General features: G+C 39.2%; 1 protein-coding gene across 4 annotated transcripts in view; it reads right to left on the bottom strand.

Moving 5' to 3' along the window:
* The window catches only part of CCSER1 (coiled-coil serine rich protein 1), a 1,061,474-nt gene that overhangs the window by 198,749 nt on the left and 844,110 nt on the right, over positions 1-18,615 (bottom strand). Inside the window, exon 10 of one of the 4 annotated variants that reach the window (XM_073340695.1) lies at positions 3,050-3,095. The exons of the other annotated variants lie outside the window; for them this stretch is intronic. Within the exon in view, the coding sequence (XP_073196796.1) occupies positions 3,050-3,095 (46 nt within the window). The remainder of the gene's footprint in view (positions 1-3,049; positions 3,096-18,615) is intronic. 4 annotated transcript variants of the gene reach the window in all.

The following is an 18,615-nucleotide window of genomic DNA, read 5'->3' as shown; positions in this document are numbered from 1 at the left end:
TGGTGGTTCCTAGTTTATAGCCAGGTAGTTAAACTGTCCCATTTGTAGAAGCTTGTTATTTTAACAAGCTTTCAAAATTTTCTCTTATTTTCTATTACCCATTAAGTTGCTGCTTTTCATCAGTTGCCTCTGAGGGCACAATGCTACTAGGGGAAATCTGAGATCGCCGAATTAGTACAAAGGCCCTCCCACTTTGTGCCCTTGAGTTGTTCAGATGCCTGGAAATCCGTATGATTTCCCAGTGATTCTTCATATACCCATTGGGGTTGAAGGGTCATGCACCCTTGCCCACTCTATGGGGACATGAACCAAACATTGCTGACAACATGACATACTGGAAACCTTGTGAGTAGGAATTCAGAGAATCAAATTAATCCTTCGTCTATTTCTGTGGAAGTCAGTGGCGTTTCCCAAATTATAAATCTGGAGCAATGAGTTTTCAGTAACTTTAGGAGAACATGAGATTTTCCCAGTGGGATTAATCCTGTGATGTGCTGAGCACTTGCTGTGAGATGCAGTGTTCTCATCTCCTATTTTCTTCAGTGAGAGCAGAGAGTACTCATTACCTTGTACGATTAGAACAATTGCCACTAATGGCTAGATTCTGATTTGGAATCAATGCCCATGCAAGGGAGTACTTCCTCACTTACTCTCTCCGTAGAGCCAATGGGTGAGTAGGGTGTTAAGGTGTGGGGAACAGGTGGAGCCTGGACTCCAACCCCCTTACTCACTGGCCTGAATAGCTCAACTCTATGCTGTAATTTACCATTGATATTGACCAGTAGAAAATCATTACCCTCCACAGTAAGGAGAGAGCAGGGGAGGAAGTAAATAGATTCTATTCTTGGGTTAGTGCATGAGCTTACTTAGGGATGGAACCAAAACCAAATTCTAGCCTTTGAATGGTATATTGTCACAGTGTCAATGTCTTAGCTTTGCCACAATATTTATATTCCAAAATATCTTTACCTCTGACTATATGTAGCAAGAGAAAATAATTTGGTGAAAATATCATATTCTACTGATATTATGCATATCCCAGGATGTTATGGTTAAAACAGAGATCTTCTCTGTACATATAATTCTAGCCACTCATCTCTCTAATCTGTGTGTTTTGGTTTTTGCACAGTACATTGCTGTCTAGAAATAATCGTAACCTGATTTTTACCACAGTTAGACTTATTTTTACTTGCAAGGCCTGATATCTTTTAGTATGTATTATTATTTCCTATCTATCTATTAGTTCTGTTGTTCTTCATTCCTCTCTGCCTCACGGTCCCACTCCTTTCTTTACGTCCATAAATGTAGTCACTGTAGTGTAGTCTGCCAAATGAAACACTTTCTATTCTCTGCATTGTGTTTCCTACTTTCACACGCTGTGCACCTAAGTGCATCAGTCCTATCTGTTCCAAAGAAGCCCAGATTATTTATAAAATAGGAAGCTGTAGATAGTGATACCTTCCATTTTGCTTATTACTGATAACTAAATTTAAATATCAATAAAAAATCATGTAACCACACATCAATCGTCTTGACTAATTTAGTATATCATATAAACCAGTAGCAAAGACAAACTTACATACAGAAAGCAGACAGAAGTTTTCATTTCTCCAGATTCATAAATATATACATCTCGGAAAATAAAATAGTTTAGGAAGGAGCTACAATAATTTGTCAAGAGATGGATAATAATTTACCTGGAATGTGAATTCCTTCCACTGTACCTTTAATTACCATAATATGCGCACAATTAAAATACTTTATCTGAATCGAGGTTTTTTCTCCTGTAGTCCTATCCAGAAGAATTCAGACATCTCAGATACTTACATAATAAAGAGGAAAGTGAAATACAGTTTACATTTTTTTTTATTTTTGCAAGACCCACATTCGAGGACAAATGCTTTTTATTTTCCTATTGATTCACAGTTCAGCCTTGGTGAATTTATGCAAGCAACATGTTTAGTACTGCCAACAGTGAAGGAAAGCATTGTTCAACTTGGACTGTACTTAGTGGATAAGCCTGTAATGTCATATTAGGATGAATCTATTTGGCATTCGGTGCTGATGCAGTGCATGATAATGGTAATAATGCAATGCATTGCTGTTTATATGCATGTGGAACAAACTGATGTCTTTGAGATGGACACTTAGATACGGGAAGTTAGAAGAGAGACAGAGATGGACTCAGGGAACGTAAAATGTTCATATCTCAAAGTCTGATGTCTCTTTTGAGACTTTATATCTTAATTTTACATATATCTCAGTTGCAGAAATATGATGTTAAGGTAGATAGGTTGTCAGAGAGATCATCTTGAACTAGAATGCAAGTCTCCCTCTTTCTGCACTAGCAAAGGTGTTAAAATATAGCTCAGCTAGCTTGCTACTTCCTCCTGTTTTGGTAGGGCACTGAGGGAAGCTTTTAAGGTAGGGTGAATATTATCAATGTTAATGGGAAATTTTAAGTGATAGAGGCAGAGATCTCACTCATGGACCCCGCCTTCATAACCCACAGGTGACTGGTTTGTGCTCCAGATTGCTCAGAAGCATGGCCCATATACAATAACGTGGAACATACAGTATCATATACCTGGCACAAAGCTGTTTGATTTTGCATTTCTTAGTCTGTTTATAATCATGTCTGTTTTGGTTTGGTTTGCCTGACAGAGGAGAACTGGACACATATATTAATATGTAGATCAGAGAAAAGTCATCCACAACCTCTGATGTTTGTATTCAATGATATGTTCAAGAGCTGAGCTGAGGTTACTGTCTTTACTCCCTCCAGACTTTGAGTCATTATGGGATTTCCTGCCCTTCTTGCAACTCTACAGTGAACAGTGCAGCTCTAATTACAATGTGCTGGACACAAGACAAACAAGTAAGGAAAAAAGGGGCTATAGGTACCATTAGCTACAAACACGTTACAGGCAATATACAACACTGGTGATTGCATATTGACCTTAGGGCGTTTAGTCTATATTGGCATGCCATGCTACAGCACATGAACACATTCATCTTTACAACACAGAGCGGAATTTAAGAGACTCACATAATTGCCTGCGAGAAGGTACAGGAGCACTTCCATAAGCTGTGCCCTGTAAATAAAACACATTTTTTTTTTTTTTTTGGAGCAAGGCATGTCAGGATTAACAGTAGCAAATGAAAAAAAAAATGACAAGACGAAGAAAATGAAGGCAAGTGAAACAAAATAAAAAGAGACTCGTTAGATAAAGTAGCTTCTTATTACTGAAGAATTGCTGTTCCTATTTTCGGAGAAACATAAATTATAATAGAGAAGGTTCTATGAGTAATCCACCCATCAACAGACACAATGAGCCAAAAACAGAAAAAAATTAGAGTGTAAGACAGTAACATTCAAACTTGTCAAATTAACTTTGATGAAAAGTAGAACACAAAGTATATATTAATGTGGTCTCCTTAAAAAAATAGGTTCTGTTACATCAGTTTCTTAACTTATTCAGTCACTGTTTGAAAGCACAGTATATCTTCAATCAATACCAGAGTCATTGCAGTACACTTTGTTTCCTGTCACTCCCTTGTCACTTTCCCTCCATAACTATTTGACAAGTATTTCGTGAATCAGTCTGATGAAAGCTGAACCACTAGCTGATAGGAAGTTGCTTTTTTAAATCCTTAATCAATAGATACCATAATTCTTTCAATAGACAGAGAGCTATATCCTGCATGTATTATGCTGGTAATTGCGCTGCAGCTCTGAATCACAGCCTATTCATTGTTCCGTTTAGAGAAAGAAGCTACGAATCAAATGCCAAGTGTGTCATCTTCGTGGTGACATTTGCCACAAAATGTGTAAGATAATAGCAATGGCTTGCAGAGAAAGAAGATAAGGTAAATATAGATTCCTACCAGATCAATATGTACTATATAGATATAGATATATAGTAGTGTTAAAGTTTGGCCAACTGCTTTACCTGAGATTCACGTAGCTGTTGAAATTTGTTTCAGGCTGCAGAGTGGAGAGCACATGTTGTATGAATTATATAGGTACCTTCCTAACATCCCTCCTGTCCAGATAACTAATTCTTTCACTGTCACAAATATTATTTGTTTTCCCAGACCTGAAGAAGACCTGGGCCCAACACAGCTACAACAACACTGCATACTTATTTGTTACTTTGGCTACATGGCTGCACAGCCAAGGCTACTGCTTGCAAACCATGGTCCCAATATACCAAGTGTAATTCTTTTCAAGTCATTTGGCCCAGCGTGCCTGAAGCTTGTCAGTTGGCACTGAGGTTTTGGAAATACTGAAAATACTAAGGTAACGTATATATTTAATTCAAAACTAGAAAGTTTTCTAATGGCAAGCACTCTTTGAAGACAATGGGAAACATCCTGGCATCTCTATAATCTTCCTGTTGCGTGCCACCTCGAAAACAAGAGAGACAGAAAGTTACCTTTTGCCTCTTGTAATTGTGATAAGGACCTGATTTGCCACTGAATAAATCCAGCATTATCCCAGTAAAATTTCTTATATAGTTTGAAAGTTAAGTACCTACATTCATATTTAGGCAGCTACATACCCATTTTAGGCTCCAATGAATTTAAGGTTCATTTTTAAAGCAGACCAGAGGATTTAACCAAACTATCCGTAGTTAAATTAAATCTCAATCTAAGTACCTATGTTTAGGCAACCAAGTTTGAAAACTGGGTCCCAAGAGCATTCATCCAAAATTTAAGTTCGGTTTAATTCGCTGTCCTTAACAACTGACATCTGTAATCTTTGAGGAAAAGTGGGATCCAGATTGTGAATGAAATCCTGGTCCCATTTAAATAACTGGCAAAACTTCCATTGACTTCACTGGGACAAGGATTTCACCCTTGAGCTTTACAGGTTGGATCAGTCCGTCAACAAATATTGCTTAGATTGTATCCGATCTTAAATTATAATCAGCGAAGGAAGTAGGGGATGGGACTTCCAGGAACTAGATACACCACGTTATGCTCATGCTCAGCTCATGCCAGCTCTGGCCCATTGTATAAGTCACAACAGGATAGGGCTTATTCTTACTTATGCCAACTGGCAATGTTTTCAATGGGACCATGCGCCGGTTACCAATTGGCATAGCTAAGGAACACTCCATTCTACCCCACCCCAACATTCTTTCCATATCAGTTTGTGCTAGGATGAGGGAAGCAGTTGTCTTTGAAACTGATTGTCTCACTTTACACCAGCTCAGAACTTGCCTACACTGGGAGAATTGTCAGCTGGCCAGGTAAGGTTTAGTTACCCCTACCTTGTACTACATGAGCTATGCAAAGTGACCAGAAGAAGAAGAAGAAGGGAAAACATCAATGGGGCCATTCTGTTCTACTAAATTCCATAATCATGGCGAACCTTAGAAACTTACCAATTTCCTTGCACAACTAAATAACTTTACCTCAATATTTTCAGTATTCCACAAATTTCTTCTATTAGGTTTTGGGAATACTGAAAATACTAAGGTAACATCTATTTATTTAAGTCAAAACTAGAAAATTTTCCAATGGCAAGCACTCTTTGAAGACAATGGGAAACATCCTGGCATCTCTGTTCTTCCTGTTGTGGGCCACCATGAGAACAAAAAGAAACAAAAAGTTACCTTTGCCTCATACATCTTCCTGCTGGCTTGTGTGAATCCCATTCTTTAGGCACCTACCTCCCTCCACTTATTGTGGAGGAATCCTCAACCCTTAACAAAGACTTTGTGAATCCCAGTGATTTTTTAAGTGACTAAAGTTTAGATGTTTTGACACGAAGTGTGGCACTGCCTAAGTCCTTTTGTGAATGTAGCCAGCCATCTTTAAAGTGAAACTTAAAACTGAGGCCCTGACTGCTTATAATTATAAACCGTGTAGCAGTTTTGGCAAGAGTATGGATATTAACTCTGATGTTCTATCCAGATTCTAAATAGGGTATTTACATTCCTTCCTACCTAATTTTCCCCTACAGTTTCAATTAGATAGAAGACTCTTGAAAACTATCTTAAACTGTGGCACAGAGCTGCTGCCTGCTGACCAACAGCTAGTGCATCCCATCCAAAAAGGAGCTGGATTTAAATGGTGGCTGAAGTGACCAAGTTTGTGAAGTGTCCTGTGATCCTTGGGGCTATCGGGTGCTATAGAAGTATAATATATTAGTGTTAATGATCTAAAAGTACATAAATATTGCAGATGAGTGTTGGCCTTCCTGTTTCTAAATTAATGATTCATGAAGTCAACACAATCTTCTTATATTACTGTAAGACTACATTTTCTCCATCTTTCTGCTGCATGGATTTAGTTAAGAGGGAACACCAAGAGAATTGTGTCTCTCAGACTATTGTGTGCTATATAATAAAAGGTTTGGATCTGTGATATATTTGTCTTCCTGCTCATTATTCAAGGGCTCAGAGTAGGACACTTCTGAACGTACCATGAGGTGATCACACATTTTAAATAGATTTAACTTGTTTTCTGTCTATATTAGGGTATTCCCACAACATGCTGCTGGTACCTCATGAAGATGCATCTCAAAGGGAATGTTACATAGAGTTTGCAAGCTAAGAACTCTATCGAGCCGACCTGTCAGGTACTGGCTTGGCATACTTATACTACCGACCTCTACAGGATGGGACTCAGTCTGCTACGATATTTGTGATGTTATCACCCTCCAGTGGCTGGTTTATGAAGTCCTTTACTCTTGGCAGCTAATGGGAAATGTCCAATATTTTAAGCCTGTGATTTGGGAAGAGATGCTGATACATTTTTATGAAAAATAGGAGCCCCCAAAAAAGAGAAACTGTTAGAGGTGATGAGATAGCAAGTATTTGGATCTTCCACTATGCTAATAAAGGGAAAGGGCTGATGGGAGTTTATGTGCACCTAGCTAAAACATCTTTCCGCACACATTTAAAAAAATCTCTTTTTAAAAGAGTAGCTGTCGTGAGCTGGGAAACTGAGGAGCTGTGGAGAAAGTGCTACAAGTACTGCAGATGAGGTGCAGTGCTACAAACATAACCAGACTGACTTTTACGGGGAGGGAGGAGGAATGGGAGAAGGGAGGAAGATGGCATTTGTTTCAGGTGTATCTGCCTGTAAAAGGGCCAAAAAGCCATTGGAAAAATGTGGCTGCAGTAAACTGAAGTTCATTAAAGCAACCTGATTTTTTGCCAACAGATGTTACACGACTGAAGGAGTCTTTACACATTTCAAGTGCTATGATTAAACCCATAATTGTTTAAAATATATTTTTGGAGACTTGAAGCAAATTTCTCTTCTGTGAGAGAAGTCGCTCATATTTTAATGGCATAGTTTTCAGATATGCTCAGCAATTGCAGCTCTCTCTGACATCAAGAGAGCTATGGGTGCTCTGCGTCTTTTGAGGCCATTTCTCTATCTCTGTTACATAGAGATATAACCACTTACACTTGTGCTCATACTATTTTGCAATGTATTCATTTTTTCTTGCTGTTTTTTTCTGTTAAAAAAATGGAAATCATTGCACCCTCTAGCTTGTTTTCAAAAGCAGAAACCAAAGATTTAAACCTTTATGAAGTTAAAATATAGGAGAGGAAAGTGAATTCATAATCTCAGGCTCACTGTACACACTGGTTTCTGTACTGGTAACTTTAATTATAATCTATTATAATTCTAGAGGCTGAAATCAGTACTCTCATTATCTGTGAGCACCAGTACCCAGCTAAAGACTGCTGGAGTAACAATATGAGAACACAGTGGCAGGCTTCATACTAGGTTTAGAAGTGGGGCACCAGCTTTTTACCCTACTTGCTTCAGGAATGTTGTCAATTGTTTCAGTTTAGGAGCAATTAAATGGAGCAGTCTTTTATAAACTAATTTCACTCCAGAATCAGTGAAAACTTGGATTACATGGAAGACCATAGTCCTGATTCTGACCCTGATTCTAGGGTAAATCTGGAGTAAGTCCATTGACTTCCATAGAGTTATTCTGGATCTGCACTGGCATGAATGAGGGCAGAATCTACTGCAACGTCCATTGACAAATTCTCTATGGAATAAAAAAGTACCTCCATCCAATAGGGTTCCCCCTCTGTTGCAAGACTCTTTTCACTCTGACACCTGAAACTCATCCTACACTTGTAGCACCAGTCACTACTTATGAAGGAATGCTTGATTACCTAAGATATGTCCAGAGTGAATGTGGATTTTATGCACCAAACAAGCAGGTATATTGTTGCTCTGTTCCTATTCATTCAGCCAGCCATTTCTAATTTCTTTTCACTGTAACTTTTAAAAATACAATCAGAATCCCTCAGTTCTTCTTGAAAACACTTTCAATTTTTTAATATTTGCAAAGTGAAAATATGACATGATTTTCTTCAGAAGTCACAGTCACTATCCGCTAACAGCTCCAGTGAAATCACCAAGGCAATTTGACTTTAGATTGCCACTATTATTTTATTTTCATGTATTACCAAAATCAGTTTCTGCCATTTTTTAGAGTAATAATTTCAAACACAGTCCAACCTAACCATTTATGACTGCGGCTCTTCTGGGATAGCAACAGCAAGGGAGCCTGAATGAAAAGAAGGATGCAAACTACTAAATAAAGGCAAAAAAATCTAGATGTGTATTAGATTGCTGTTTGGAGTCTTTCAGTAAAAATACTTCAGCAGTCGGATATGTTTCCTCCATCCCTCCCAATCCCGATGTTATTATTGCATCTGTTATGAGCTCTATTATATATGGTGATTTATGTCCCAAGGGGTCACCTTCAGGGCCAAGCTCTGCAATGTACAAACTTGTCAAATCAAGTCAGTTGAATTGAAGGCCCTCTAGGCAGCAGCAGCAGCACTGCGCAAATAACGCTGTCCCTTTTGTGTCACTTTCTATGAGGAACATTCGTAAAGATGACAACGGGCAAGTCAGTATCTGAAGAAATCTCACTGCGTATCCCATCACTTTTTTTTTTTTAAATACAATAAGTATCCTCATTTCTGAGGGTACAAACCCACCTATTACGCAATTAACAGGAGGGTTCTAAAAGATAAAAGATAGCGGATTTTGGTTTTGGTAGGCACAGGATGTGGAAGGAGGTATTTAAAAGGTGGACCCAGAAAAAAATCTCTCTTTCTCATGGCGGAAATGGGAAAGATACCTCTGTACAGCACAACCCAGTAGTTCTTTATTTAAGATAAAAAGGCATAATCTCAAAACTGATAGAGAGTATTTAAGTTGCAGCTATTGCCACATGTGAAATATTCTCATGCTGAACTCATGTAACCTCGTGGAAATTTTGGTAACTGCTAAGCCTGTCATTTGACAGATTCTGCTGAAGGGATAACAATGGTGAATTCCAATATCTTTTCTATCTGTGTTATGAACTACTGAGTTGTAGAAAATAATTTTGTCAATACATGATGGCAAAACATCTATTAATATATAAAAAGAAAAGGAGTACTTGTGGCACCTTAGAGACTAACCAATTTATTTGAGCATGAGCTTTCGTGAGCTACAGCTCACTTCATCAGATGTTTACCGTGGAAACTGCAGCAGACTTTATATACACACAGAAATCTTAGATAAGCTATTACCAGCAGGACAGTGGGGTGGGAGGAGGTATTGTTTCATGATTTCTGTGTGTATATAAAGTCTGCTGCAGTTTCCACGGTAAACATCTGATGAAGTGAGCTGTAGCTCACGAAAGCTCATGCTCAAATAAATTGGTTAGTCTCTAAGGTGCCACAAGTACTCCTTTTCTTTTTGCGAATACAGACTAACACGGCTGTTCCTCTGAAACCTGTTATTAATATATAGAATTTCAATACCTGGAAATGGTAAAGGCTTGTTGGATCCCTGAACCCATTCCCCTGCATGGACAGGATACGTTGTTCTATTATGTTAAAGTTCAAACTTCTTATTCTAGCCTCTGAGACACTTCATGTTTCCATCCACCATCGTTTTCTGCTCTTATCTTTCTTTGTATTACCCCTCCGCTCTACCAACACCAGCCACAGACGCTATTTGTCTGCTACTCACACAGCTATCTCCCTGCTTTCTTGCACACTGTTCCTTATCCACAGAACATTCACTTGATTTGGCCTGTATTACTTTCTTATCCAAATCCCTCTGTTAAACCTATTTCTACCACTATGCCTACAAGAAATTACTCAATTAACAGTGGCTAGGAAGAGGGGCAATTGGAGATTGTTTGCTTGAATTTAAATAATATATGAACAAGCAAACATACGGACCTACCAGACATGCCAAGTTTCACCTCAACCACATGGCTTGCTGCAGCCCTTTACCGCCAACCTTCATCTGTTTGTCTATTTATTATGAAAAGCTCTTCACAACAGGGACTAAGTCTTCCTATTTGTTTGCACAGTACATAGTATGTTTCAAGAGTTACTATAATATAATAATTATTATAATGATACATTGCTCAACATTGATGGCAATCAGGTAAGGGGGAATTTGAGAGAATCAATCTTAAAACAGGGGGCGGGGAATTGGATATGCTACCTACAATTATTTTGAAAAGCATCAGTGGCAATCCAGAGAATAGATCATTAATAGTTAGGAGCATTTTGGCTAGCTGGATATAAGCACCCAGCTGGCTACCTGTAGTTTCCGCTGCAGTTAATCCAGCTATGAGTTGTAGTTCAAAGAATCAGGCTTTTTGCCAACAAGCATCAGGTAAAATCATGCAATCCAAAGTGAAACACTTACTAATATGGAGCATCCACCCACTGTTTCACTTATTTTCATTTTGTTTTATTTTAATATGAAAGTAAAGTACTATTTTTGCAGAGACAAAATTGTTCACAGCCTATGGGTTGATGAGATGTTTACGGTTCATGCACAGATTGGAATGTTAAAACTCAGAGTTTTAACAGCGGACCTGTGTTCTCGTCAGTCCCTTTTTTCTGGATCAAAATTAAATGTCACAGCAGTACACAAGCAACATACTGTGGAGATCCTCGTTTAAACATCATCACAACAGGGGACATTTTTTAAAAAACAACAATAATTTGAATGGCAGCTATAATTTTCAAAGAAAATATTTTAATCTTGTAGTGAAAATATTTTTATTTCAGTGGAGTTAGGAAATCAGATTCTTTGTATGCACTGTTGTAAGTCATTGCATCTAATTATTATGAGCCAACTTTCTTATTCTCATGACGAAGTTACTAATAAAGGGTACAAACTTGTGCATTTTTAGGTCCTTCTGTGAGGTCCTATTGAAGTAAAGAGTGCTCAGCAACTCTCAAGATTGGGCTCTAGGCATAGAAATTGCTATTTTTATTATTTGTATTTCAGGAGCACTTCGAGGCCCTGGAGCGATGCGAGACTCACCGGTGCGGTGCCTCCTGCTGGTCGTCTCGGGAATTAGTGCTTTCCAGCCTTCAGAGCACCCTCTGCAGGCCGGTGTCTTGCCTGCCGCTGGCATCCATGTCCCTCCCAGAGCCCGGTGCCCTTTCTCTGGGGTTCTGCCCCAGTCATACCCCCACACTCTGGGTCTCCCCTCCCTGGGGAATCCCCCAACCCTTCAAACCCACCTTGCCTCAGTGGCTACTGCTACCCCGCTCACTGGGGCAGACTGCAGTGCAATGGCCACTCATCATTGTCAAGGGGTTAGGATCAGCTGCCTCTGCTTATTCCCAGGCTGCCCCTCTACAGCCCCAGTTCCTTTCTGGGCTTTTACCAAGGCCTGCAGCCTGGGGGTTTACAAGGCTGGAGCTTCCCAGCTCCCTTTGCCCTTCCCCAGCACTGCTCCACTTACAGTACCTCACTCTCAGGCAGCCAGCCCTTCCCACTCCAGAGCTAGAGTGAGACTCCTCCTGAGAGCCAGGTTCACAGCCCTTTTATAAGGGCCAGCTGGACCCTGATTGAGCTGGCCATACCTGTAGTCAGCCCCTCCCTCAGCAGCTTTCACTCCTTTTTCCAGCCCCAACCTCTCTCAAGGGCTGCTTTCAATTGGCTCCCCAGGGCTGTTTTAACCCTTTCAGGGCCGGAGTGGGCTGACCACCCGCTACAGGCCCAAATCAATATCAAGGTTCTATCTGCTATATGTACACAAAGGAAGAAAGAGTCCCTAAACTGAAGAGCTTAAAAGCTAAATAGACAAGAAACACAAAGAGTGGGAAGAAAAGGATACAACATGCAAGCATAAAATTGGGATCTGAGACAGAAAGATCAATTCAGTCGCTGAAGATCTTCCTGGAAAGCTGTGACACAGCCAGGAACCCAACCCACATCTCCTGAAACTTAGTCCAGTGACTTAACCATTCAATTCCATCGTTTTCCAAGCTGCCTAAGTGCCTTATTTTCCCACTCAAAAATTGTTCTTTCTTCTCTCTCTGTTTCTATTTCTTTCCAAGAGATGGGATTTGAGAGTGCTAAAACTATTAGATTTAGTAAGCAATTGTTCACATCTAAGTCTCTTTTCTAACATTAGCTATGTTCAAAACCAGCCCAAATTATACCTTTATGATCTCTTTTACACAAGCTGCTCATCACTTAGGTTCTTTTCCTCCCTGAGGTTTGAGAGAATACTGTGTGTTTTGCCTTAAACAGGGAAACAAGAAAAATATTTTGATCCTATAGTGGGCGGAATTACCAATATGTAGCCTGCATACAACTCCCAAATATTTAAAGTTATGTGCAACAACAGATGATAGAAAGGAAATGGCACATATTTCTTTACTCTTTTTTTTGTTGTTGTTTGGTGTGAAAACTGATTCAGTTGAGTAAAATTATTAAAAGAAAATAGCCTCTAGAGAACAGCAACAGAGGCTGTAGATATATTCAAAGAAATCTGTTCCTCCTACAAATATCTTTCGAAGTAAAATTATAGCTCAATAAGGAAGACATATTTCCATCTTAAAGTTAGCAGTAAATATTTTACTAGCAGTCTCTTGGCGCATTTTCAGCTCTGAAAGAAGAAAGATTTGCATGCAATCCTCAGCAATCTGCTGTCACAGTTAAGTGAAAGATTCTAAAAATATATTTTGACAGTACACTTTGAATTGGCAACCTCATGATGCCCAAACTATCATTACTATTTTCCATTGAGTTCACTGGGCTATGGATCAGGCCCTTAAAGGCCCATGTGGGATAACAGCAGAAACCACAGCTCTTTAAGCTTAATCCCTCTGAAACTTTACTGATTAAATGACCCTTATTTGGGAACTGGATATTTCTTTGGTCTTACCTCACTAGCAACAACAACAATCTGTTTAAGCTCCTTGGGGGGAAAATGTGCTTGCTAGTAGGTCTTGATGTTCTGTATGGTTCAGCATCTGCTGAAATACTGTCTTTCTACCTCAACAACCATTTGAAAATAGAATGGAAATATGAAATGCAAAATACTAAATCAGAAGTTGCACTCTGCTCATTTACACTGGTGACGTGATGATGTATTAACGTCAGAATCACTGTGCGATACAGCCCCAGATGCTTTATGACCCCTCACGTATGTCGAAATTGCATACTCCTCATGGCAGTGTATAGAGGACACACATTGCATGCCCCCCCCCCCCCAGCATGAGTATGAACAGCACCATAGACAATGAGGCACTGCTTAGGTGAGTAGAATAAAGACATGCCTGAACCTCAGGGTGTATACCCTACATGGCTCTCTACACACCCAAGCGGTGACTCCCCAGCTATACTGGTACCTTTAGCAATGTAGCATCCCCACTGCCAGAGTCTTTTCCCACCACAGTGAAAGAGTCCAGCAGAAGCAGGAAAAGGCTCTGGCAGAGGGATGTGGCACGGAAAGGCTCCAGCAACCTTCTACCTCCCCCAGTCAGAGCATTCACTGCCTTGTGTAGCTACATACCGCAGTGTGGACACAGCTTGCTCTTCACTGCAGCATGTAGCTACTTGTGTAATGCCAATACACTACACGCCACACCAGTATAGACAAGGCCTCAGAAAATACATCTATACTGTAATAAAAGACCTGCAGCATGGCCCCTCCCACCTCATAGGGTCTCAGTGCCCGAGCTCAAGCCTGAATGTCTACTCTGCAATTTTATAGCCCTACAGCCCAAGTCAGCTGACCTGGGCTCTAAGACTTGGTCCTGTGGGGCTTCTATTGCAGTGCAGAGGTACTGTAAGTAACTTAACTCAAGAAAATAGAATTTACACATCATTCCCTGTCCCCAAATTCCTTCAACAGCTTGATTTCAGGATCCATTTAAAAATACCCCTAATTTTAAAGCCCTTCATGAATTTGATCCAACAGATCTCTCAGCGCACATAGGGTCTGATTCCCCGCATCTACAGCAGCTTAACTCCAATGTAACTCCATTCATATCACTAGATTTACCTCTGATTGGCAGCTATGTAGGGAAGAGAAACCAGAATTAGGCCCCTGGTCATTCTCTACACCCCCATTCTACTAGTTTCACATATCTAACTCTAGCCTGCTTCCTGTCCCTTTACACAATCTTGTCACTCCTGGTAGAAGAACCTTTTCCTCTTCAGTTCCTACCATCTGCTCTCGTCTCCCTGTATTTCTTCACTTTTTCACTCCATTTCATAAGAATCACATCTAAAACATATTTTCTCACTCATCTGTACCTCTTAATTTCTCCTTTCTGTGCTATTTATTATTTAGCTATACAACCATATTATGTAACTCTGTAAGGCACTTTTGCTACTACTTCTATGTATGAAAAATACCATACAAAATAAAGTTGTGTTGTATTACATGGTGTATCAGAATAGCTTATATTTTCACAAAGACAACTCCAGAGTCAATTCCTGTTGAAGTATTATACCTTATATATTATAGTTAGCACTATGTATTGTGAATTAAAATATTGCAAATATTTATACCACAATTATTTCAGGGTGTCAAATACAAAAATATCTAAGGCAGAGACTATGTTAGGGGAAATGTACAGATTACCTGGGTGAAATCCTGGTCCTATAGAAATCACTGGGAGTTTTGCAAGAGGGGCAGACAGAACAGGCTATGCAGATTTCATCACACTTACTATCAGACTGTGGCTGACCCAAATATCTATTGGAGTAACAATATATTGCTTCACGGTAACTTGGATATTTTGCCCTTTCTGAAGTGATTATGCATCATGTCTACATCTGCTTGGCTCTGAATGCTTGCATGTGTATCCGATACAATTTAGCCCTATGGAGTGATCTTCCAGATTTGATGGACATCTTTCTTCTGAAGAAAGATGCCCTTGAGAAGAACCTCATAGGGAGTCTGATCCACTTTCTGTTGAAGTCATTGGGAAGATTTCCTATTGTCTTTAGAGGGAGATGGACTGGACCCAGGTTGCAAAGTGTACATTGACTGAAAAAAAGTGAGCCTACTTGTTAAAGTTTTTTTTTTTTGTATTATACACACACACACACACACACAGAAAGACACTCTCTCTATATATATATGCGTGTGTGTGTTTGGAACTTAATTCATTTTCCCAGCATACGAGTGTATGTATGCACATGTACATACCCAAAAAGTCAAACTGACAGATAAATACAGATCAAAACCAAAGTATCGACATATATAGATTTGTACCCGGATATATCTAGATCTAGATACAGCACTGTAGCAAATGTTTTGGGAAAATAAAGCTCAATGACTGGAGGCACTGATGCCAGTTTTAATTTATAGGCAGGGATGAATGCTGGAGGATGTGTTTGTTGCTGCCCTTTCACCCCTACTACAATATTTCTGTCACGGCTCATTTAGTTGTAAGAAAACCCAATGTTTTAATTAAAATACAAACAACCCCCATATTTTTGTGCTAGGAAGGGAGAACAAAAATAATCTGCCAATGGACTGAATTCACAGGACTATTCAGTCATGCTAATGTGAACAAGTGGAATACAACAGTTTTATGGCTCTCTAATGGGGGGTGGGGGGAGAAATTCTCTCTCACACACAAGCCCACAAAGTACATTAAGATAATACACATTTAGGGTTTGCCATAGCATATTAAAATACTGGTTCATCGAATCAATATACACTTGCCAGCAGTGGTCTGTACCTGAAGTTTTCAAGGGAGGCAAACACTCTTCTGACCTTTTGTGTGGTGATCTTTATGGCTTGAAGCATGACATTTGATTATCCCTGTATAAAAAACTGCAAATGCAGTTTTCATTGTGGGCCTGATCTAAAGCCCACGGAAGTCACTAGGAATCTTTCTATTCATTCCAGTGGGCTTTGTATCAGACCCAAAATTATTATTCTGCTTTGTAAATCCAGCAATAGCATTCAGTTCTATGACTGTTAAATCTGACTTATGGCCAGGATTCTCATAACATCCCTAACTCATGCCATTCTAATGGTATCAAGTGTTTTAGGTTAATTTCCTTTTATATGGTGTTTAGAAGACAACGTAAAACAAAAGAAAAAAAACCCCAAAACCACCATCATTTCAACAATTACATCCCTAAAGAAAATGAATGAGTCATTAAGGGCCCAGTCCTGCAAGGGACTAAGGGCCCTCAGCTCAACAGAAGCAGAGGATGCTCAGTATACTGCAGGATCCAACAGCACTGGGCCCAAGTTACAGACCACAGATATGATAGACTGGGGCTCTCTTCACAAAAATTCCTTGTGGCAAGTATTTACTGCATATCACCATCAAACCTTTTCTCTAAACTGGATGACAGTCTGATCTAGCACCCACTGAACTCAATGTACTGACAAGTTATAAATTATAAATAGAGATGGGCTGGAATGCTAGATCTAAGTACCTGTGAACTCTGGGGAAGTCTGGACCCAACACCAGATGCAGAGCTAAACTTTGCAGATCATGCTCATCTCTATTAAGCTTAAATCCACATTATAAAGAGATGCAAGACATTTAAAATTTGTCCAAAGATGAATTGTATTAAAATAATAGGTATCTCTTGTGATGCCCTTTATTTTTCCAGAGCTACTAAGAAACAGTTTGTTAACTCAGAGAGGAAATACAGAGGGATATATAAGAATCCCATTGTGAATTAAGGAATGTTTAATTAATTTATTCTAAAAATCAGAAGCAGTTAATTTCACAGATGATGTCTACTGGATGTATTGTATTTGTATCTCAGGTGTGTATACAAATCAAATTCATAGACTTTTTGGGTGCCTTATTGGTTAATTAAACTAATTTGATGGCTCAATTAGAGGAGTTGAACTGATATTCTGGGGGGAAAAAAAGAAAAAGAAAAAAAGAAGATGACCTGTAAAAATAAATGTAGATTATTATAGAACATGATTAGAGGGAAGACTGATCAACTTGCCAGGGAAGGGTCAACAACAGGATATGGAGTCTTTCAGTGGAGTCACTAAACAAAACCTGTACCGGGTCATTGCCATCTGATAACTGTTTGATGGCCTTCATGAAATGAGTTACTGTTCTCTGTCCTGTTAATCACAGGCAAATGTCCACATCACAAAAACACACCATGGCAGCTGGCTCAAATTATAGTATATTTTTATAGTGTCAACAGAGACCCAAGTTTGAGTGTGCATCGGCTGCTCTCGGATGCCTACAGCTAGGACAGTATGAAGCACATAGGCAGAGGGGTACAGGAAAAAACATCACTGCTAACCTGTGCAGTGTTCAAATGGAGGACTTTGTTCTCTGGTGTTCTTAATTCAAAAGCAATTTTTAACAATCAACACAAAAAGCTTGATTCTACTAACTGGAATATTTGATCCTTCTCAGTTCCATCTCACTGTAGCGGTGTTGCCAACTCCCACAGTTTTACTCCAAGTCTGATGATACTTGATGTTCTACTTAAAATCTCAAGTTCTTGGAGACAAGTGATTATGTGGGACTTTATGCTTTCACTTAAAAAACGAAAAAATGTTTCTAACTCTCTCAGTGGTTGAGGAAAGCAAGAAAATGTGACCTCACAGCTCAAAACCCAGAAGGCAAATTAAAAGAATCCAAACGTTATTTATTAAAATATGAAAAGACAAGGAGTACTTGTGGCACCTTAGAGACTAACCAATTTATTTGAGCATAAGCTTTTCGTGAGCTACAGCTCACTTCATCGGATGCATAAGCTCATGAAAGCTTATGCTCAAATAAATTGGTTAGTCTCTAAGATGCCACAAGTACTCCTTTTCTTTTTGCGAATACAGACTAACACGGCTGCTACTCTGAAACCTGTCATTAAAATATGATGAATTTTTGGGGGGCCAGACTCATAATATATATATTTTTTTTAACATTTGGGGTTGGTGACACTGTATATGCCACAATAAAATACATTAGTTTACACAGTGTAAACTGTAGCCCTAAACAGCTTCATGTTTCATCTGTTCCTTTATACACCTCCTATATATAGCCATTATCTTGCCCAGGGTCAATATATATTCCTTTGGGTTAATTCAGTTCATATTAGCCTGTGCAGCATAGGGTTTTGGTTTTGATGTATATTCTTGACATGATGTCTTTAACACAGGCTATCCCTTATCCTTCTGCTGAAATCCCTTCAGCGCACTATTTAAATAGCACATTAGCTGATGTGAGAGGTCACTGAAAACAAAAACAAAAAATCTCACATATGGCTGCAGGGGATTGTTCCATTAGCTATTTGGTGTCACTGTCTGGATACTTTTCTTGGTACTAGATGTTGTATGGTGAGGCT

The sequence above is a fragment of the Lepidochelys kempii genome, chromosome 4 (assembly GCF_965140285.1).
Source record: "Lepidochelys kempii isolate rLepKem1 chromosome 4, rLepKem1.hap1, whole genome shotgun sequence".
NCBI classification, from domain to species: Eukaryota; Metazoa; Chordata; order Testudines; family Cheloniidae; genus Lepidochelys; species Lepidochelys kempii.
The sequence above is the reverse complement of the archived record's forward strand: the minus strand, read 5'-3'. Positions and strand labels throughout refer to the sequence as shown.